Source organism: Sceloporus occidentalis, unplaced genomic scaffold, assembly GCF_023333645.1.
Source record: "Sceloporus occidentalis isolate IW3139 unplaced genomic scaffold, rSceOcc1.0.p SCAF_9, whole genome shotgun sequence".
NCBI lineage: Eukaryota > Metazoa > Chordata > Lepidosauria > Squamata > Phrynosomatidae > Sceloporus > Sceloporus occidentalis.
In genome coordinates this window covers 16,783,512-16,805,645 of record NW_028316989.1, presented here as the reverse complement: position 1 = coordinate 16,805,645, position 22,134 = coordinate 16,783,512, and the positions used below count along the sequence as shown (strand labels likewise).

The 22,134-nt window shown below is 41.4% G+C and overlaps 1 protein-coding gene across 1 annotated transcript in view; it reads left to right on the top strand.

Moving 5' to 3' along the window:
* The window catches only part of LOC149306992 (uncharacterized), a 117,169-nt gene that overhangs the window by 31,584 nt on the left and 63,451 nt on the right, over positions 1-22,134 (top strand). Inside the window, exons 9-26 of the mRNA XM_089538237.1 lie at positions 223-359; positions 1,900-2,124; positions 3,003-3,144; positions 3,705-3,828; positions 6,517-6,708; positions 7,448-7,585; positions 7,726-7,908; positions 9,929-10,123; positions 11,390-11,538; positions 12,333-12,501; positions 14,717-14,851; positions 15,690-15,842; positions 16,194-16,395; positions 17,788-17,928; positions 19,164-19,346; positions 19,986-20,057; positions 21,069-21,195; positions 21,895-22,035. Coding sequence (XP_089394363.1) covers positions 223-359; positions 1,900-2,124; positions 3,003-3,144; positions 3,705-3,828; positions 6,517-6,708; positions 7,448-7,585; positions 7,726-7,908; positions 9,929-10,123; positions 11,390-11,538; positions 12,333-12,501; positions 14,717-14,851; positions 15,690-15,842; positions 16,194-16,395; positions 17,788-17,928; positions 19,164-19,346; positions 19,986-20,057; positions 21,069-21,195; positions 21,895-22,035 — 2,808 coding nt within the window. The remainder of the gene's footprint in view (positions 1-222; positions 360-1,899; positions 2,125-3,002; positions 3,145-3,704; positions 3,829-6,516; positions 6,709-7,447; positions 7,586-7,725; positions 7,909-9,928; positions 10,124-11,389; positions 11,539-12,332; positions 12,502-14,716; positions 14,852-15,689; positions 15,843-16,193; positions 16,396-17,787; positions 17,929-19,163; positions 19,347-19,985; positions 20,058-21,068; positions 21,196-21,894; positions 22,036-22,134) is intronic.

Below are 22,134 nucleotides of genomic sequence, written 5' to 3'. Positions count from 1 at the left end.
ATACCTAATAAAAAATAATTTATGAGTGGTAAGAGGCAGACAAGCACAGTGCAGGAGCTGTGGCACTCACCACTGATGACATAATACAACGGTGACTATCACAAACCCTATTATTTCACACAACAATAGCAAGGTCTATGTCTGCTGAGGTCCAGTTGGCTAGAGACGGGAGACTTGGGCACTCTCTCTCTTATTTTCAACCTGAGTAATATTTTTCCCCAGGTATGTTTGCCCAGTTGGCTCCTCCAGTCCCCATGCGCCCAGCAATGCTTGCCCTCCAGGGACATTCAGCAACCACTCTGACCTGTTTGATAAATCTCAGTGTGAGACTTGCCCAGAGAGATTTGTTTGTACAAGAGGTAGGTTGCTCTATACTTATTTATTTGTAAAATGTGTATGAGATGGTCAAGCATTTATGTGACACTCAAGATGCAAAGATGGGCTAATGGAACATACTAATGACAGGGGCAGGTGGCTTTAGAAAGAGTTGAGGTCAGCTTTACTGTCCCCTAACTGTCTCTACTGTGCCCTAACATCTACCCTACTCTGAACCTCTCATTTTCCAGCCATCAGTATTCACCTACCAGGAAATAAAGGAGTTTTTCCAAAACGAATAAGCTAGCAATGCATTCGAACAGTAACTCCATATCAGCTGCTGATATGCAGGAGTAGTATGTAGTAGGGTGGGTCCTGATCGGAAACACGACACCAAACAGATTAAAAAGTGATCAAAAGTTACTGGTGATTCCAAAGATGCACCAATTTAGTCTTTGGAACCAACATGTTGTAGTGATTTGAGTCTTGGACTAAGACTCCAGGCAACCTGTGTTTTAATCCCTGCTCAGCCATGCAAAATCACTGAGCAAGTTGCTTCTCTCTCAAACTGAGATCATCTGCACAAATATTGCCAAGAAAACCCTAGGTTAACTTTGCCATAACTTAGAGGCAACTTAAAAACACACAACAATACCAACTGCAAGCAAGTGTTTCAAAGCATGGAAAAAACATGTGTCCTTCTACAAATGATCAGCTGTGGTTCCAGAGTGTTTCCAGGAAAGAAAAATAAAGCAGTTGTAGCCAATCGGCACAAGTATGGTACTAGTCCCTGTCATATTAGAACAGACACTAAGAAACATAGACATTTGCATAGAAAACACATTATTTCCCCCCACAGAAAACAGCATTTTCTGGGTGAGAAATAATTTTTTTCTGTATGGAAAATAATTGAAGCTTGTTTTCTGCACAGGAATTAATGTTTATGCATTGAAATATTATTTTACAAGAATAAAATGCTGCTTCCTGCACAGAAAATGCTGCTTTCAATCAAGTGTGAATTTTGTACAGAATAAGTCCCGAGTTGCAAATTGCCTTCAAAAACTTGTATTTTTCAAAGACTTTCTTGCATTTGGAAGAAAATTGCTGAAATTACTCAGTGCTACCTTTGAGAAGAAATGTAGTGTAAAATCACATCCCTAGTAAATTGTTACAGACTGTTGGTGGAGATGGGGTGGGGTCTTTTCATGAATTTACACATCTTTGTGGGGCTTCTTGTGGACAACAGTCGCACTTTTTAGAAAACTGAGTAGTTGGGAGGACTTTGGAAGATCAGTGAGGGGTTTCAGAAGACACAAAAGGGGGAAGATCTAGGGCTGACATGAAGCCTATGGGCCACACTATGCCCACTCCTGTTCCATATTTTAACTGCTACCAATAATAACCTCCATGTTAAACTATTAGAGATCTTTTCCTCCTTTTGGAGGAATTTGGTGAAAGAGCCTTCCTGTTCTTTGGCCCACAAATAAGGCATAAAACCTCAAGAGACAATTTGCACAACACTCTATTTTAGCCCCTGCCCTGGTTGAGGCTTCAATATTAACTGTCCTTCATTGTGTTTCACAGGCTCTGGAGGGAAGCAGAAGCCACCAGCTCCATGCCCAGCTGGTCACTATTGCCCACCAGGAACCAAGCACCCAACGCAGTACAAGTGTGCAGCTGGAACATGGAGCAACATGACAGGACTAGCAACAGAAAATGAGTGTGTCTTGTGTCCTGCAGGTTGGTTCTGCATGGCAGGTGCTCATGCCCCTTCAGGAAGCTGCAGTGCAGGTCATTTCTGCCCAGAAGGTAAGGAGAAGCCATCCAGACTGAACTCCTCATTGCATGTTTGTAAAATATTAGAATTCTTCTGGTGCATTCTTTTGTCCCTCTAAATCAGGATGAGTGTTGAATATGGTCGAATCAGATGCCAGGATTCTGGGGACCATAGCCTAAAATAATTATTGGACTACACCTCCCAAGGTCCCTCACTGGTCATATTGGTTGAGGGATTCTGAGACCTGTAATCTGAAAAGAAAAATAACTTTTCCAAGCTCTGCTCAAGACCAAAACCTTGAAATGATTTTTGCCTGCAAAATTTCAAATGTGCATGAAAATGAAAATTGGAATCTGTTGGACATGAATCACAGATCCAAGCACCTTCCAGAATTCTAGCCTTCTGCTTCACTTAACATATTCATAAGGATACACAAGGCATCTCATTGTGTCAGACCAATGTTGTGGCTAGCTAAATGCCTTGGCTGTCAGGGAAGAGTCACAAGTGAATAAGAAGTGTGGAGACAAAATGGTGTGATGTACTCTCCAGAAGTCTCAATTTTAGGGGCACTGAATATAAGAATATGCCATCTAGTGGTCCAGTTTGTAGATGTATGGTTTAGAAGGAACTATGAGGGTTTCAAAGGCCACAAAAATGCTGTCCAAGATTCACATGCAGCCTGCAAGAGACACTAAGCCCACCCCTGATGTGTAGGAAGTTGTGCCATCTGAGACCTCCATAAATGCTGCTGTAACTTCCACAAAGAAGAGGTGGGATAAAAAATATAATTGGTCACCATAATTTCTTCCCCAATTTTCTTGCCTTCTCCATTCCAGAGAGCTCTTCTTTTCTTTCTCTTTTCCTGCCAACTACAGCTGTGTTGATTCTGTCCCTTTGTTTCTTGGAAAAGGTACTCAGACAAGCACTCAGTTTCCATGCCCAGCAGGAACCTATAGTACCAGGCTTGGGAACAGTCAAAGAGATGATTGTGTGCTCTGCCCTGGCGGAGCCTACTGCCCAGAAGGAACTGCAAAGCCAACTCTCTGCCCACCGTAAGTTTCAAAACAACAGTTATGCCATCTAGTACTTCGATGCTGGGATGTGAAACATGATATTTGATTTGTCAGCAGGATTCATCATTGTGCTAAATAAGCTACAATGTAGAGTCTCAACTTCGACAGATGAACTACTCACCTGGGCTAGTACCAGCTGTGCCCTTCTTCCTCTTTCCACTGGGCTTCAATTAAAAAAAAATAACAATTTCCATGGATTTAGACAATTCCTTTTAGAATGCATTTATCACAAACATATTAAAATTAGTTTTTATGTTCTTGCCCTCTTTTGCCTCCTTCACTTTAAAAACAAACAAACACAGAAACGCTGGTTGCTGGTTACTACACGACTTTCACAATGGCAGTAACTGGCAAGCTCAGTGTGGGACTAATGAAACAAACCAGGCAGCCCTACAGAGAGCTGGGGAGATGGAGAGAACAGAACGTCTATGATATGAAGCAAAGATTCCCTTTATGCAACCAAATAGTACTAATGGATTTTAACCCCCACTGATCTAAATAATAACCTGTCTTCCATGTCTTGCTCTCTCTTTACACAGGGGAAAGTATTATTCAGAGCAAGGGGCCAAAACAGCGGGTGACTGCCTCCTGTGCCCTGGAGGGTATCATTGTCCTAATGTGGGCACCATCATTCCTCAGGCCTGTGGTGCTGGCAAATTTTCAGTAAGTACTATTGGATATTGCCACTGTGTGCTCGCAGCTCTTCTCATCTCCCCTTTTTTCCTAACAGTAGCATGGGGGGGGGGGGCTGAGGGCACAAGAAGACCAACAGCTTTTGGGATATTTTGTGGCAACCTTTTCTTTCCTACCATTCCCCCCAGAAACCTCCCTGCAAAAAGTTTGGTTTGCAATTGCATATCTACTGCATCAAGAAGGGGAAAGTAGCTGCTGGTTGCAGAGATAGCAGGCTTCAAAACGGCTGTAGGGAAAGGAAGCTGCAAAAGGGTTGCAGGGGGAATAAAAGCTTCTAAGAGGCTAAAGGGGAGACAGGCTTTGGAAGTGTGAAGAACCTCTCCTCCTCTGCTGCTAGTCCTCTGCAAATCATGCTGTTCCAATCACATTTTTCTGGAGCTTATAATGCTTTTCTTCTAAGAAGCGTCTTGGACCCAGTAGCTGATAAAAGGCTTTCCCTCTATCCCAACTGCCCTTGCTATAGAGGGAGAGTAGATGAAGTAGGCACAGCTCTGCTTCATCAAGCCAGAGGTTTAGCTGGTTTGTTTGTTTAAACCATTTACTGTTGTTTAAGACAGGTGTTTCTGTTGTTGTTGCTGTGGTTGTTTTGCATTAATGTTGCAGGACTACACCAATATAGGACTAAGACAGAAAAATTAAGTAGCAGAATGTGCTTCAGATGTTATGGCCGCTAGTTTAAATAATAATTGTTCTTTCTTTCTTTTTAAAGAAAGTTGCTTTGGTCGAACTTAACTGAAGGATTGCTGAATGGCATTTCTTGCACTATAAAAGTGATGAAAAAGAAGCAACTAACATTGGAAACTGGTCTGACAATGAGCAACTGCCAGTAATCTGTTAAAGTTAAAACCTTTAAATTCCAACAGTCATTGTTGTCCCAGTAAGAGATTGAAAATAGCAATAATAGCGTGACTTTTATTAAAATGAATAATCCATTATTAATTTATAAAGTCTTTTGGTTTAAACCAGCCTGGTCTAAACCAACAAACCCTGCTTTGTGTGATTGTAATAGTGAGGGAAGGGAAGTGTCAAATTAACCACTTGCAAGCCACTCTGGGATCCTTTTTGGCTGATAGATGGCAGGGTATAAATAAATAAATGAAGAAATAAAATTGGTATCCTAATTCACTTCTTGGTAGCTGTGGGCTTTGTAGCTGATAAGGAATGAAACGTAGATGTCTCATTCTTATTCTAACGCTTTAACCACTACCCTGCATAGAGAATCAGGATGAGAAAAATTGAGAAAATGGATAGTTTTGTCACTTGTCAACTGCAGCCATACCATACCAAGAATATCTGTTTAATTTGGTGGTCCCATGAAGACACCAGGTCCCACCTGGTCTTGGATACTAAGCAGAATGAGACCCAGTTACTACTTGGATGGAGAAACACCAATAATTTTGGGAGCTGTTGGCTAGCTATTTTAGAAAAAGACAGTGTTGACCATCTCTGAGTGTTCTTTGCCAAAGACCCTATGAAATTAATGAGGTCACTGTAAGTCAACAGACAACTTGAGGGCCCACAGACAGAAGACACACAGAGTCTCATGAGAACAGATTAAAAATTAGCATCTCTTGAAGACTCTGACTTTAGCAAGCAGATCCATAGTACAGAATTGGCTGTGTCATTGTCTTCCTTTCATGATCATTAATGCACATCATAGAAGTTTTAGATACACATTCCAATTGACATGGAAATTGCTGTCATTTTAATAGGATCTGGTAACTATCCAGCTGGCCACTTGCCATTTTGAAGAAATGTGCAATTTGGATGATTTCCTCCTTGTCAGAATGATTAAAGCTATGGAAAAGAAAGGAACAGATACTGCTGTTTCCAGATTGGCTCCTGGGGGAATACAAATCACAAGGAAATTGAATGTTCATTTTGCCATCAATGGCAAAGCCAGGGATGAGGAGACAGGAAGAATGTTTCTTCTAACAAACAAATGGCAAATCTATTGCCCTGTTCAGTTATGACTAAATTGTTATGGATAATGTTTTAGCGCCAGTGATCAACACTTCCATGTTGGCGGTGAACAAAAATGATACATTGGTGCTCTCCACTTTGTACTGTTGTTCCCATCCTGGCAGATTTCTTCAAGTATGAGAACTGGCAGTGTATCATTTAAAACTATTTCTTAATACAGCAAGTGGAAACTGCAGCTAGAGGGAAAGGAGGGATGACCCAAGCAAAAAAGATTCAAGAAGAAAGACTTAACAGAGAGTGCATGCAGCAGTTAGAGTCACCAGTGCCTTAGGGTTCTTATAGGAACTGCATTCTGAGATAGGAAAATTATGCAGGATGCTGATCTAATCACAATTATTAATTTCAAATTCAAAAAGTGGGTTTCCTAATAGTTGGAAAAAACTTGTGAGGCAGATATTAGAGCAGTGAGATATTTGTACACTTTTCCCTGGTATGCAAATGTCCTAAAGTGTTGCAGGTTAATTATTTTGCAGACATATACACAAGGGGAGTTTAGGGGGAAATGCTTATTCTGCAGAATTATTGTTCCACAACACTTTGGGGTATTTGAATATATGCAGAATACTGCAGAGAAATACTTGTGTTCTCTTGCAGAAAACAGCAGTGATTATGTGTCTTTGCATGCGAAGACAAAATAGAAAAGGATTTATGTCCCCGCTTCTTTCTTTTGTACAGGATCTTGGATCCACCTCCTGCTCACCCTGCCTTGTTGGACATTACTGTGCTGAGAGGAATACCAGCAGGGAAGCTATGTTGCTTACGATGATGTGCCCAGCAGGTTTGCTTTGCCCCAAAGGCCTGGCAGCTGCTCCAAATGCCAGTGGCCATGCTTGCCCAAGAGGTTACTACTGCCCACAAGGTGATGTTGTAAGTATTCTTGTTTTGGTTGTTCCATCTTCTTTACACCCACTGTGAGATGTGGCAGAATTAAATCACAGTAAACACCTACCATATATAGTGGATAAAAGCATATAGAATAGGGGTGAGCAAAACACAACCTCCAGGATGTTTTTGTTTGTTTGTTTTTATTGACTCTAAGCCCCATACCAACTACCCTTTTTCTTGCCAAAAAAGATGCGTGGGGTGGTGGCAGTTCCCATTTCAAAAATGTTGCAGCCCCCCGCCCATCCAGCCAAACTGTTTAATATTTAAGGGGCACGTGTATTTCAAAAGCAGAACTGGACTTCTGGCCAATTCTTGGGCATTTTGTTGTTGCATGTTTGCAGAACATGCATCAATGGAAAGCCCCAAAGTCAGGGAACTGGACCCAAGAACCGCACACATTTTCACACCTGATGCAGAGCCTAATGGCCTGCAAGATCCTCTGTTTCAAATTCTGCAACTAGCAGGGCAACATCTCAGAGCCCAGGCAACTGATGGGTGATGAGAAGGGCCTCAAAACTGATACAGATTAGTTGATGGATGGGAAAGAACTCCTAGTTCCCCAGTGTACCAGAGTTCCCCAGGGAACCACCCCTGTTTCAAGTCTCTGTGGGTGCTAAATGGTAGATGATGGTGGTGGTGGTGGTGATGATGATGATGAATATGAAGATGATGATGATAGTAATGTGTTTAAAGAAGCATCTTCAATGTTGTTTGTTTCCAGACTTCACAGGCTAAGCCATGCCCAAATGGGACTTACAGTGGTCAGAGAGGACTGGGCAGAGCTGACCAATGCTTGCTATGCCCAATGGGCATGTATTGCTACAGAGAAGGGAGAGAACCTCAAGGGATATCTCAGCCAGTGAGTACACCTACTTTGTCTCCTCCATCACTGCAGCCTTTTATTTATTTCTTCTTAAAATGTGCATTTTAAAAAATGCTTTCCATTTCTGAATCCCATTGCTTCATTATGTGTAATGATTCACTGTGTTTCCTTCTTAGACTGGAGATTGCCCTGCTGGATATGCTTGCCCTCCAGGGACTGGTTTCCCCTACTCTTTCCCATGTCTGCCTGGCACCTACTGGGATAATTCCTCTATGGATGGAGGAGAGGTGTGCAAACCATGTCCAGCTGGATTCTACTGTGATTCTATGGCTATGATCCAGCCCAAAATATGCCCACTGGTAAGGTGTTGGAGACGGAAGAAATGCTTGGGGGTGGTTAAATAGTTACTGACAATAGTTACTTTCAACAAACTTTCCAGTCAGATGCCACCTTTCTGAACGCTCTGTAAAGCTGAAACTTTCAGTGGTAGCTCTACCTCTCCTAATACATACACACTATTGCCTCTTTCCTCATTTCTGTTTCACCTGGCACAAGAGTAACACATCAGTGCCACCTCTCTGCAGATGAGACTTTATCCTGATTCTTTTTCTCTTGCTTCTGTTGTCTTTTCTTGGCAGCTCTTTTCTTTCTCCTTTGCAAAAACCCACTCTTCAGAAGACCCTTTGCCATTTCCTCCCGGCTAGAAATCACTGGAGCCTATGACCTCAGGGCCACTTTTTAAGCACTGCTCAGAGTGCAACAAAAAAGTTATCCCTTTCAGACAGGGATCCCAAGGGTTTGATCTGTTTGGGACCTTCACACAATGTCAACACTTGTTAAATTTGCCTAGACTTTACAGTGCAGGCTAAGCATAGCAGAGCAACCAGTTTATGCCTACTCCTTTGGTGGGAAACCATCAAGTCCGTATGCTTCTCGGTACCGAGGGTGGGAGCTTTGATCAGTAAGAACCAAACAACCTGTCTTAATAGTTAAATAGTTAAATTGTTACTAGGTGAATGGGAACCTTATCAAAAGTCCCAGTGAGAAGTACTTTTGTTCAAGATTTTGGTCAACAATGCTCTCTTCTAGCATAATCCATTCCATAGTATTCCTCTTTCCTCTCATATTCAAGCAGTGAGAAACATGGTTATTGCCTTCTTTTTTTCTGCAAGCAATCTGAATAGGGAACTCTGAAGGGCTTTGCTTTAACTTTAAGTTTTCTTCAACTTCTTCAATTCCTCAAAGACTACTGTTGCATTGTTGCCATCATTTTGATTGATACCCCTTGAGTATGGGCTATCTGAAAAACCATAGTCTCTCATACAAAATTGCCTGTACTCTGAGATCTTTGTAGGAAGACATTCATTCAGTTCTGCCATCCTCAGAGGCACACCTGGAGAGGAGGCAAGAAAGGGTTTTCTTGGTGGCTTCTTTCACATTGTGGAACTCCCTTTGCACAGAATCCAGATTGATACCCTCCATGTTATTCTTCCACAAGCAGGCAAGGACCTTTCATCTCAATGAGCTTTTTAACAACTGATCACTAAGCAAGGGCTGTATGTTGTCCCATAAGCTGTGAGTTGTACCTTCTTTATTCTTGTGTCTCTAATTGCTTTTAATTGAAGTGTCTTTCAGTGTTATAATTTGTTTAATCGTGTTTTAACATTTCATCTGGTGTTACCTATACATATATTTTATCTATGTCTGATTTCATCTGTATTTTATCTATGTCTGCTTTTCATTTGAATGTATTTTTATATTATAATTGATTTAATTATGTTCTAACATTTTAACATTTTATCTGGCATTCCCTATGCACACATTTTATCAGTATCTCCTTTAATCTTGTTGTGAGCCTTTAGGAGTCCCAGTTCTCTGAAAAAGAGAGGAACATAGATTAAATATATATTAATTACAGGTTGTGTCTCCCTTATCCAGCTTTCCAAAATTCAAAATATTTCCAAGTCCAAACCTAGCCAAAACTACCCTCATGGGTGGCTGAGATAGTGACACCTTTGCTTTCTGATGGTTCATTGCACACAAACTTTGTCTCATGTACAAAATTATCAAAAACATTGTGTATAAAAATAGCTTCAAGCTATGTGTATAAAATGTCTATGAAACATAAGTTAATTTCATGTTGAAACTTGGGTCCCATCTCCAAGGTATCTCATTATGTATGTGCAAATATTACAACATCATCAGAACTCTGAAATCCAAAACACTTCTGGTCCCATGCATTTTGGATAAGAGAGATTCAACCTGTTTTTTAAAAATGTTTTCTTATGCAATCTATATTTGGAGAACTGGCTTGCCGTCATTGTGTACATAAGGATCACATTGCTCTTATGGATCTAAGGAGGTGCCATTCATTTCCAGGCATCCTATTGTGCTGGTGGCAGCTCCCAACCTGAGCCATGTCCAGAGGGTACCTATGGCAAGAAGAAGGGTTTGACAGGTCTTCAAGAGTGCAGTCCATGCAGAGCAGGCTTCTACTGTGCGGCTCATGGGCAGACAGCCCCAAGTGGCCGTTGTGAGGCTGGTTTCTACTGCTGGAGCAGAGCTGTGTCACCAGTAAGTAATCCTTTAGTCTCTGTCTTTTTGATGGCATGTTATATGGTGATCTGTTCCTCCCATGCTCTTTTTAAAGAATGATGGAAGTGTATCTCCTGGAGTCTCATCCATGGGACTGAATCCTATTAGTCAGTCCCAAATAGAGCAGGTCCATTGAATCAACTGTTGAATGGGAGTCAACACTTCTATAAATCCCTTTGATTCAACAGGACTACGCTGGCTGAGATTAAGGTTTAGGGCAGGAGTGGGCAATTGTATGAGATTATAACCCAGTTCCCTCTGACTGCCTCTTTTGGTCCAATGATTCTCTCCCTCCCCCGCTCCAATATGTCAAAATATCTCTGTATTTCTTCAGAATCCCTTTCAAATTGGCAACCAGAAGTGAAGTCACATCACTTCCAGTTGCTATTTTGAAAGGCCTCCAATGGGGGGGGGGAGGTTGAGGGGGATGGGGCATTCAGAAAGATGAGTTTGTGTTGGTATGTTTTCACCTATTTGATCGGCCTTCTTTTCATTTTGGAGCAAAAAAAAAAATCACATGGGGAGCTTCAGGGCCCACAAAAGTGGACTCCAGAGGCTCCATGTGGTTTGGGGGCAACAGTTTTCCCACTTTGCAATATGGATCATTATTCAGCTGACCATAATTTATAATGTAATAGTGTCACACTTCCCCTTGCTGAATTTTAGTGGTATGCAGACCTTCATGTTTCACTGTAGCTGGAAGGTGTTTCAAAAGCCAATGGTTATTGGTGCCGCTGGTGACCTTTGAGAGTCCTAAGGTGAATGAGAGAAGACTATTTTAAGGACCACTTTCTGTCAGATAAATCATTGTGTACTCAAGTTTAGTGTCCCTCCTCCACAAAAATCCCTGGTCTGTGTTCTTCCCTTCCACTGTTTGAGTTGTGACACAAAACAGTCACACAAAACGGGAACACCTTCATTAGGAAGCTCTGTTTAGGATTCCACTACCTGGCAAGGATTGATTAATAGAAATATTGATGTTGGGTGTGGGTCTTGGGATTTGGGATTTGTTTTGGTGTTTTTTTTAAGGGGGCAAGGGTACTTTGAATAGTGCAGTAACACAGCATTGGCTCAAGGTATGTACTTTTAAAAGAAGCTGAAAATGTGGGACACAGAGGATTAATCGGAACAATTCTTGCCAAACTGGGACTTTTACATGTTATGTATGTACATCAGTTGTGTCCACCAAAATCACCTGGGAGCCTTCTCTCTATTGAAATTTAACTATCTTTCCCTCAAATTTAGCTGCCCACAGATGGAGTGACTGGGAATATTTGCCCACCTGGAGCATACTGCCCTCTTGGATCATCTGTACCCATCTTGTGCCCTCCGGGAACCTACAGCAATACTAGTGGACTGAAAAACCTGGATCAATGTTTGGACTGTCCCCCTGGGTAAGGGTTTATCATCATCTTCTTCTTCTGTCCTTATCTGAAGGAGAGTGTCACAGTGAATGAAAAAATACATAGATCCCACCTACCCTGTTGAATGTCACATAGTACACATCATACAAGTGGCTCAATAATATACCTTACCAACATTATCATAGCTTAAGTGTTGCAACCATACTACTCTAGTTAATGGTGGCCTTCCTAGTTTATATAACCACTGGAGAGTAGATTTAATTTTATAGCCTATGAGATGCTTTAATTCTCCTGCACTGTACTGTGCTTCAGAGTGATTGTTTAAAAGCTAGCTGGAATTGGAGAATTAAGATCCTTCCTTATGCTTAAGACCCTTGGAACCAAAGACAGAATGACCCAGCCGGATCACACCAAACGGTTGTCTACGCTAGCCTTTCATTTTCAGCATCTAACAACCAGACAATAACACATTTAAAAAAATTAATGAATTTAGCAGTTAGAAGCAGTAGTTAAAAACAAGTTTTTTAGATTTAGGAGATTAAATACTTTTAAAAGTCTATCAGATCTCTAGCTACTTAGTTACCTATCCAGATAGCTATCTAGGTATCTTTCTGTCTTTTAAAATAACTTTGTATAAAATTGGGAGGATAATAAGGTTGTTGACCAGTGGACCTCTCTGGGGAGGGGGTCCGAAGTCCTAAGAAGTCCTTGCTCTCCAATTATTTTTGGATAGGGAAGTGCCCAAAGATAACTCACCACTGATCTGAGTACATAGTGATTTACAGTGTTTTCCAATGGAGGCTACATTTTATTTCCAATACTAGGTTTTACTGTGATGGCACCAATACCCAAGCTCCCAATGGACCTTGCAAACCTGGCTACTTCTGTACTGGAGCTGCCAAAACAGCCACCCAGATGATGGCAAAGGAAGGGCATTATACACTAGAAGGGGCTATCCAACCTGAATCCTGCCCACCAGGGAGTTTCCAGCCAGTAAGCAGAGTCTTCAGATATTTTCTGACCTACAGTTAATGCAGCTAATACTGTTTTCAGATGCATTTATTATCAAATAATATATGAAGGGTCAGATTTGTTTTGGAGGGAGTGGGGAGATTAAGCAGCCTCTGGGTAGGTCTTCACTTTTGTTGTTTTTAAGAGTTTTGGGGTCCAGTTAGTTTAATCAGTAAATTAATCAACCAAAGCTTAGTTATTCAACAGGTGGAGGAAGATTTTAATTAGCGGGACTAGAAAATTAGGCCATACTTGTTCACTTTTGAGGCTGTTTTGGAGTAATACACTTCGCTGTTTCAAAAAGGCACCTGGTCATGAAATGCTGATCATATGTTAATGTATTTATGATCAATGGGTTGACTGATTAATCATTTAAAAGACAGGTGATTAGTCAATTTAAATTATGTAATTGGTTGATTGCTCTAATTTCATTGGTTCATTTGTTCATTTGTCACAGTCTTCCTCTAGAGTATAATTCTTTTATTCTCTGTTGCTTAAAGACATCTGCTGTTGATCAGTTACTTGGCTGCCAATGGGTCAAATATCTTTCTGAGCCAAATAAATTTCATTCTGTGTCTATTTGTTACTCTGTTCTCTCCAATATTAGTCAATGATTTCATTAAAAAAACACACACACATCTGTACAAACTAGGGTTGCCATATCTCAGGGCCTGGACGCAAGTCTCCAGTTTTGTGGATCATCTTCAGATGGGAGATGAGGATGAAATTATCCAGTTTTGATGGGCTCAGCTCCAGGCAGAGGAAAGGGCTGTGCACAGATCTCCATTTCAGCTACCAGTGCAACAACTTGCATTGATTTCCAAGGATAAATTGATTTGTTGCCGGGACTTGTAAAGACTCTCCAGGGAGGATCTATGTATTTACTTAAGTAGCTTCTTCCTCCTCATATCCATCATATTGCCATGGCTCACCTTCAGCTCTGCTCTGCATGCACTTTCTGGCTGGAAGCAAATATTGTAGACTAAATGTTCTAAATGTCTTAAGTAAGTGAGAAGGAATAATTGTTTTGTTTCACCTGGATCTGGGTGCAGGAAATATATTTTGTATATGTGTTTGTGTTTGTGTGTGTGTTTGAATGACAAACTGTGAGCAACTTTAGTTAGCACTTAATACATAATGATTAATGCTGTCATCCTGAACTGGCAACCCTAGTACAAACCTTTTAACTTAAGCACATATTTTGAACACTTGCTGTCACAAACAGCACATTTCTAATTGTGTTGTAAAAGTATGCAAAAACATGCATTTTGGATACCCTTTTTTTCAGAGCCAAGAATCGTTTCACAGAAAAAGTGTGGAATATAAAAGATAACTATTTTTCATTGTGTAGATAAGCCTGGGAGAAGTGTATCAGATTGATTCACTTTGAAATGCGAACTTGACAAAATTCATGAGCAAACCTAGCTGTGAGCTGGATCAATGTACACTAGAGGCCCCTTCACACTATACAATTATAGCACAATGATGCCACTTAACTGCTATGGAAACATTCTATGAAATCCTGAGATTTGCACTTCAGGGAGAGCCATTGAAAATTCTCAGCCAGAGAGCTCCAATGCCTCCCCAAACTAGAGAACCCCATGATTCCACAGGATGTTACCATGACATTAAAGTGGATTAATTATTTAATGTGGAAAGGCCTAGAAACACATCATCGTGCAATCTGCTCATTCTTCCTTCTAGAAAGACTCTGAGCCTTGGTGAGCAAGAGAAATTCTCTGGTTCAATGGTCTTATTTTCAGTTGAAGACCTAAAACAGACAACGGTCCAAAACACACTGCAGAAATAATCCACTTTGAGACCAGTTTAACTGCTCAGGCTCAATGTTAAGGAATTCAGGGAGACATTTAGTCTTCTCTGCCACAATAAACTACCATTCCCAAGAGTCCTCAGCACTAAGCCAAGGCAGTTAAAGCAGTCTCAAACTGGATTATTTCTGCAGTGTGTTTTGCCCCATGTTCCATAGTGCCATGTGCTGTGTGAAGGTCCAAAAACTTTTATTTCTTAAAAAGCCTAACGCGTTTCAGCCTTATCACCAATTGGCCTTCTTCAGGGACTATTATAAAATAGACAAAAGCACATTTACTATTATTGTGTTATTGAGACAACTTCTTTTCAGTTGACCTGATGCTGGCAGCCTTTTCTTACAATCTCACTTTCTTTATCTTTATTGTAGAGTCTGGCCCAATCTGCCTGCAGGGAATGCCCAGCGGGGATGTTTTGCAACCAGACTGGCACGGTGGAACCGTTGACTTGTCCCAAAGGACATTATTGTCCAGCCCAGAGTACTCTGCCTCTTCTTTGCCCAGTGGTAAGATGTTTTACAGCTGTATAATAGATTTCTCAAGTGAAAAATATTCATAGAAGCATAGGGGTCAGAATGGCTCATTAGAAAAAAGTACCACGTTACATAATAGAATGATAAGCTCATAGAGAACAATACACTTTGGTTGTCCAAATAAAGGTATTGCACCATTATGGATCTGCAAAATCCAAGCATCTCATGCCAATATGTAGAATCTCAAACTCCAGATTTATTTGTTTGTTTGTTTTAATTCAAGGTTACAGATTCCAAAGTTCTGTTCTGAAACCCCTTCTCTCTCTTTCTCTCTTTCTCTCTCTCTAATCTTTCTCTTTCTTGAGTCTTCGAATCCAGATGAGGAAACATACCAGGTTTTTTTAATATATGAAGCCAGACTTTTTCTTCCTTTCTATACTTTTTACAGTCATTCCCACTGTTGAAGAAATTTGCAACTTCAGCTGTAGCTGAAACAGCTCCTCAAAGTTCTCCCCAAAGCATGCTCACCTGTCTGAAATCCAAACCACCATTTGTGGATTGGCTTTCAACCTAGGATGTTCCAATCTCAAAATCTCTTAGGACTCAAAAATGTCAACAGATGTCTGGAGCAAATATTAAGACTGCTTTCATGAGGTGTTATATTACAGGCATCTGCACAACACCATGTCACTGTTCATTATGCTTGTTCCCACATTAACTTTTTGTACTCAAAACAATTGCCATCAAATTATTTATTTTCATATGTAGGAGAGATCTCATGAAACCGCAAAGGCCAGAGTACTCTCTTCCTTCATGAAAAATATTGTTCCCTTAGCTTTTGATGTATCTCTATCTCATGTTTTTCCCCCAGGGGACTTATTCTGACATCTTAGGTGGCACTGGAATTGCTATTTGCAAATTATGTCCAGCAGGCATGTACTGCAGCAAGTCAGGACTCATGGCACCCGAAGGACCTTGCCAACCAGGGTATTACTGCCTCCAGGGCTCCAGTAGTGCCTCCCCAGTAAGTTCAATGCTGCCGTTCCATTTCCTACTTTTCTATTAAAATGGCAAACGTTGTTCACAGAAGCATCTCTGTTCAAACCTGAGGTATGAGACCTCATGGGGTAGGGGAGAGCATGGTTAACACACACAAACATTCCCTAGAAACAAGTGACTTAACAAAGCCTACTTGTTTTCTCATTGGCGCAGATGCCTTTATAAGGTCATCATTTCATTCCAGATCTTGCACAGCCAACTGCAGTAAACTTCAAGAAGGGCTGTGGACAGTCTTGCTCCTGAGTTGGGCCAATTTCTAACTATTAAATGCACTGCATTACAATAACAAAACTATGCCCCATTTCTTTTCTTCAAGGCTGGTCTCCCGTTTGGTGGTCCTTGTCCTGCAGGGCACTACTGCCCAGCTGGCACAAAGCAATCCAGGGAGAAGCCCTGTCCAGTTGGGACGTGGAATGAGCAGAAAGGAGGCCAGGATTCCAGTTGGTGCTTACCTTGTCCACCTGGATTCTTCTGCAGCAGCCCAGGCCGTGTTTCTCCAACGGGACCCTGTGCTCCAGGTAAGTGGGTAAAGGGGGGGGGGGGAATAACTTGGGAAGAATCTTTCTTTGGAAGGGGGCATCTCCTATAATGGTACCCTTTCCTCAGAGATAAATCAAAAATTGTTTCTTGTGTCATACCATCCAACATTTCACAGATGAAAATCAAGATATGTGTGGTCGAGCAACATCAGAGTGTTGACAAGATGGCAAAAGTTATTAAGGAAGAAAAAATGCCCAAGCTAGGAGAAGGTGCAGCAGTTTGCTTTTGCCTGAGCTTACTGAGAAGAGCAAGACTCTACCCCTTCCTCTCCTTTCTGCCCTGCTGAGTTAATTGAATACAGACTACTTTTTCACTTTGTACTCACTTTGCAGACACTGAAGTAGTTAGCACAATCTTCTCTTTGAGAGCAACGAAGGAAAATGGGGGAAGAGAGAGAAGCTTGGAGATTTTTAAAACAACTGAAAAGTGGGACAGCAAAGGGTTAATCAGGACTGTTCCCATTAAATACTGAATTGCTCTGAAATGGCACATAGCATAGTCCTCACAGATGTTTACATCCTTGAAGTATCATACATTGTATGATCATTGTATATATTTCATCATGCAATCTTGACAGGTACAGAAAGGCAACTTTCCTCAAGATGGTCATCATCAACAAAATTATCTTCCAAGCCAAATATGCTGTTCTAAACTCCTTGTAGGAGAGTTAGAATACTCAGGTTTAAGTCAGACCACTAACTAACAATTTCATTAGTACAGTTTCCCACTTTTCACATTGCAAATTAAGGGCGGGATTCATGCAACTCATAGACCGCATAAAGCCCTTGAAGAGCATCTAGTGTGATACTTGCCCCACTCAGGTTCTGGTTTGTTTGTTTGTTTGTTTAAAAGTCAGGGAAAACAAGTATTCAGCTATGAATAGTCTCCAGGGGGACTGTTTTGACCCATAACAACCTTTCAAAGGTGTCCTCCAGCCCAAAATAAGAATACAAATGTCGCAATTTGACTGGAAGTGACATCCTGTGCCGTGAAATGTTACTTCTAGTCAGCACTGGCCTTGCCTTTATGGCCCATTGAAGATTAGAAAGTGTCAAAAACAGTCCTTTGATACCCAGCGTGTGTCCCCCCCATCCTTGTTATATACTTTGTGGCTGGGGTTTTGTTCTGATTTGTAAAATACTGCCTACAGCTTGTTCTTTTCCCTTTTTCATAATATCTGACATTCACAAGCAAATCAATTATATTGAACTAAGTCTTTCATTGCTATAAGCTGCTGGTGATGAACATGTGTGTGTGAATGGCAAATTCTAAAACATTGTGTGCTTGGTATTTCCATGATTAGATCCCCCTCTGTTTCCTTCCACAACAAGATGCTATTTGATGCAATCTGCTTGCTCTCTTCCTTTCAGGCTTTTACTGCAGGGGTGGGACACGAACAGCGAAGCCAGTGGACCGGGCAACTGGAGAACTGTGCCCCGAAGGTCATTTCTGCCCTGTAGGTTCAGCAGTGCCATCGCCATGCCGAGATGGGGAGTACACTGCAATAACAGGTCAGAGGCAGCATGGTGGAGGCAGAGCCTTCCAGATTGACTTGTAGTTGTCAGTAGAGACAGATAAATTCCCTTCAGCTCAAATCAGATTAGCTCAGAACTGAAACTACCTTTGCTAAAGAACCAGCATGGTGTGGAAATTTGAGTCTTGGACTAGGACTTTGGAACCTTGTCTACATGGGCAATTTAGTTTGAGTTTACCCTTGGCTCGCTGCATCCTGTTTACAAGAACGGGGCCAGAAAATCAGGCACGGACTGTCTTCACAACATACATCTGCACCCAATTCAGACTTTTGTTCTTGTAACCCACATTTTAAAAGCTTTGCTATAGCCCAGCTACCCCATGCTACTGGGTCTCTCCACTGCAACGATGGGCTGCTGTCTTCCCATCAGCTCCTGTGACCCACCCGGTGCTGCCAATGTAGGCATTAATCTTTCTGAATTTAAAACAAGGTGCCAAGCATTGAAAACAGGGCTGGGTGCCTCACTTCACAGTGATGGTGCTGGGCAAAGAATGGAGATCACGTGAGAAGGCAACCATCATCGTCTCTGCAGAGATAACACCAGTGAAGACAAGTCCCGGAAGACCAGTATTTGAATCCTCACTCAGCATGAAAACCTCTTGGGTGAATATAGGCAAGTCACACGTTCAAAGCCTTAGGGGAAAGCAATGGCAAACCTCCTCTGAATAAATCGTGCCAAAAAAAGATAAGATCAAGGTAAATCAGAGATGACTTGAAGGCACAGACAAACAACGTATCTAAAAAAAAAAAAAAACAAAAAAAAAAACAGCATAAGAAATATAAATTCAATGTACTTGACCTAAACTTCACCCCACGTTCAGGCCTCTGATAACCCCCAAATTTTCTTTCTTTCCAAGGCTTCCTTCCTTCTGGTACTGTTACCCAAAAGCTACTGATAGTAGGAGAAAGCAAAGAATGGAAGTAGCCCTCTGGAAAAGTATTTTCCCTAAGGGTACTGAGATTGAAGTCCAAATTGGAAAAGGAACATGTTCCCAAAGTTCATATTTCCATGCTCTCAAGTATGAATCTGAATAACATCCTCACCAGTTGTAAACCTGCCTGTCATTTTCATACTGACTAATCCAGAAATATCAAGGGGGGGGGGGGGGAAGGCACACCTTTTTATATGGAAGAGTAATTCTGGGGTTCATTCACAAGTGCAGAATTGGGAAGACTAATTTCTGAACTCAGTTTTTCTTTTCTTTTCCCTAGGTCAGGACGAATGTTTCCCCTGCCCAGCTGGCCTTTATTGTAAACATGGTGTAAGATACCACTGTCCAGCTGGATTTTACTGCCCACCAAAGACAGGAGTTTCCATCCCTCCCTGCCCTCCTGGAACATACAATCCATCCTCTGGCACTGACCGAGTTGAGAGATGTCTACTGTGCCCTGCGGGTAAACATCTATCTCAGAATATAAATATTGCCGCTATTTTGTTCTGAACAAAATTTCTGGTCCCTGTATTTGTCTCTTGCAGATGGAGCCATAATTCTTTGTTAATTTTCTTATTGAAGCCAACCAGGGATCATTTTAATAATGTTCCTCCTACTGCATGAAAATCTTCAAAAACTGTGCTGTTTTCAAGATAATTCTGTGTTCAAGATTTATTCTGGGCAAAATTCACATGGGATTGTTTTGCAGAGAAAACATCCTTTTCTGTGTAGGAAACAGCATGTTTTGTGCAGAAAAGGGGTGTTTTCTGCACAGAGCAACCATGTGCAAAGTTGCAAAGATTCTCAGCAGTTCAGGATCTGTTTAGTCAGAGTGTCTTAATGCTTGAGAAACATGCTTTCTAACCATTTTTCAAATAGTTTTGAATATTCTTCCCATCCCTGCTTGCCGAAGCCCTCTTCCTTACTGTCTGTCATATACACATGTAGCCACAATCTGGCTGACATAATCAAGATCTGCTATTGAAGCACACCGTTTTCTGTTGCAAGAATAGAATTGCTTTTTTTATTTTCCCAAGGTGACTGGTGTCTTTATAGAAAGCGGGTGACCTTTTCAAATCAGAGTGTTTGTATTTCTACTCAGGGATGTTCTGCGGCGAATGGGGATTGTCATCTCCCACTGGCCCCTGCCTCCCAGGATTCTTCTGCAGTACAGGTATCAAATGTCCATCTATGCCTGTGTGTGTGTGTCTGTGTGTGTGTGTCTGTGTGTGTGTGTGTATAAATAATCTTGTATTCATTGGGTACAGACCAGACTGGTGGGTATTAGATTTCTTATCAGCAACATGGCAAAATGGCTATTTATTTATTTATTTATTTATTTATTTATTTATTTTGTATCCCCCCCCCCCATTTTTGTCTCGCCACATGGCCCAAAATGACTCACAACAAATTAAAACAAAGTGCAGCCAGAATCTTATTGTACAAATGTTTTAAAAATAAACAAGCAATTCTATTACAAGCAGGATGTTAAAAGAATCACATTTAAAATATATATTTTTAAAAAGCACAAGACATCTCATTAAAACATTGGTTTTGCCACATGAATGAAGAGCCAATGACCTGCCAATACGAAAAGGTCTTTGGCAGCTTGCAGGGAGAAAACAGTCCTACATTTACCTCCACTGCCACAAACTGTGAGGATTTCTACCTATCCCTCCATTGCCACCAAATATGTGGATTTCCATATACCACAACCATTACCATCCAATGTGAGGGCTTTCCCTTATCCTCATCCCCACCATAATGTTTGGACCTCCTCCTGAGCAACTGCTGTGGCCACCAACTGTGGTGACTTCCTAGATCCCCTTGTGATTCCTGTATGAAATTTAATTTATCTTCTATTCCCATCCAGCCACCATCACTCTTTGCTAACTGCTGCCAACAGAGACATTATAATATGATCTGAGCTCAGCTTTTCAATATGTAGCATTCCTGCAGGCATAACATAAGTGTATAATACAAAAATCCGAATTTGAACATAACTTTGCAGATTACTTATGTAATATATCTAAAGCACATTTCTCTAGTGTACCTCTGCAATGCCACCCCAAAGCAACCAAAGACTGCTCTTATAGATGGAGCTCTGAGCTAGTGGGGTTCAATGGTGTAGGTCCCAGTTACACTTTTCGGATGATCCTTGCCTTGGCTCTCTGCTTCTATTCAGGCTCCAGTGTCCCAAACCCTGATGGATCCATCAACACAAATGATGGTGGTCCTTGCCCTCCAGGACACTTTTGCCCAGCTGGCACAAGAATCCCTCTGCCTTGCCCAGCAGGAACCTTCTCAGACAGGTATGGGTGCTGTATGCTCAGATATCCCATCCTCTTCAGGTACACAGAGCACTAGCAATCCTCTGGGATTGACTGAACAGATTATAAATACAGTGATCCTTCCACACATGCTGAGGTTAGGGGCACAGGACTCCCATGAATATGGGAAAACCACAAATACAAAAAAACAAAACAAAACAAAACAAAAACACCACTATTCTTTTTACCTAAGAGAACATGTCTTCCAGTACCACTCTATGGTCAGCATCTTCCAGAAGTTGACCATAGAATCATGCTAGAGGACCTACAGATTGTAAACCACTTACAGAGTGCTGAGTTCACTATTAAGTTGTATAGAAATGTGAATGCTAAAATGCTATTGCTACAAATGCCCAGAGAAGTGTTTTACCTAGGAATGTTGAGGTTCTCCAGCACCACTCTATGGTCAACCTCTGGCACAGTTGTGCTGGAGGAACTAGAGACTCCTAGAGAGAACATATTACTCAAATCTGCAAATAATCAAAGTCACAAAAGTCAAAGCTGCAAATGTCGAAGGGACCTGTACCAGACGTCAGGACTTTGGCTTTTGCATTTTGACCAAATATTGTGCTTTCTGAAATGTCCAGACCAAGATATTACTGGTTTGGGTGATGGAGAAGGGATTTAGAGAGGCTTCTCCCAATCCTAGAACCAAACTGACTGATGTTTCTCTCTCCTCAGACTATATCTCTCCCTTGAGACAAGCTGCATTCCATGTCCACCTGGTCATTACTGCCTCTCCGCTGGTCTCACGGCTCCTTCCGGACCCTGTTCTGCTGGCTACTACTGCTTACCTGGGGCTACCTCACCTTCCCCTACAGGTGAATATGTTGACTTGATTTGCTGCTTATCTTTGCAAAGGAAGCATAGACCATAAAACAAGGCTGTGCCTCTAATCTTTGCTATTATCTTGAGAACTAG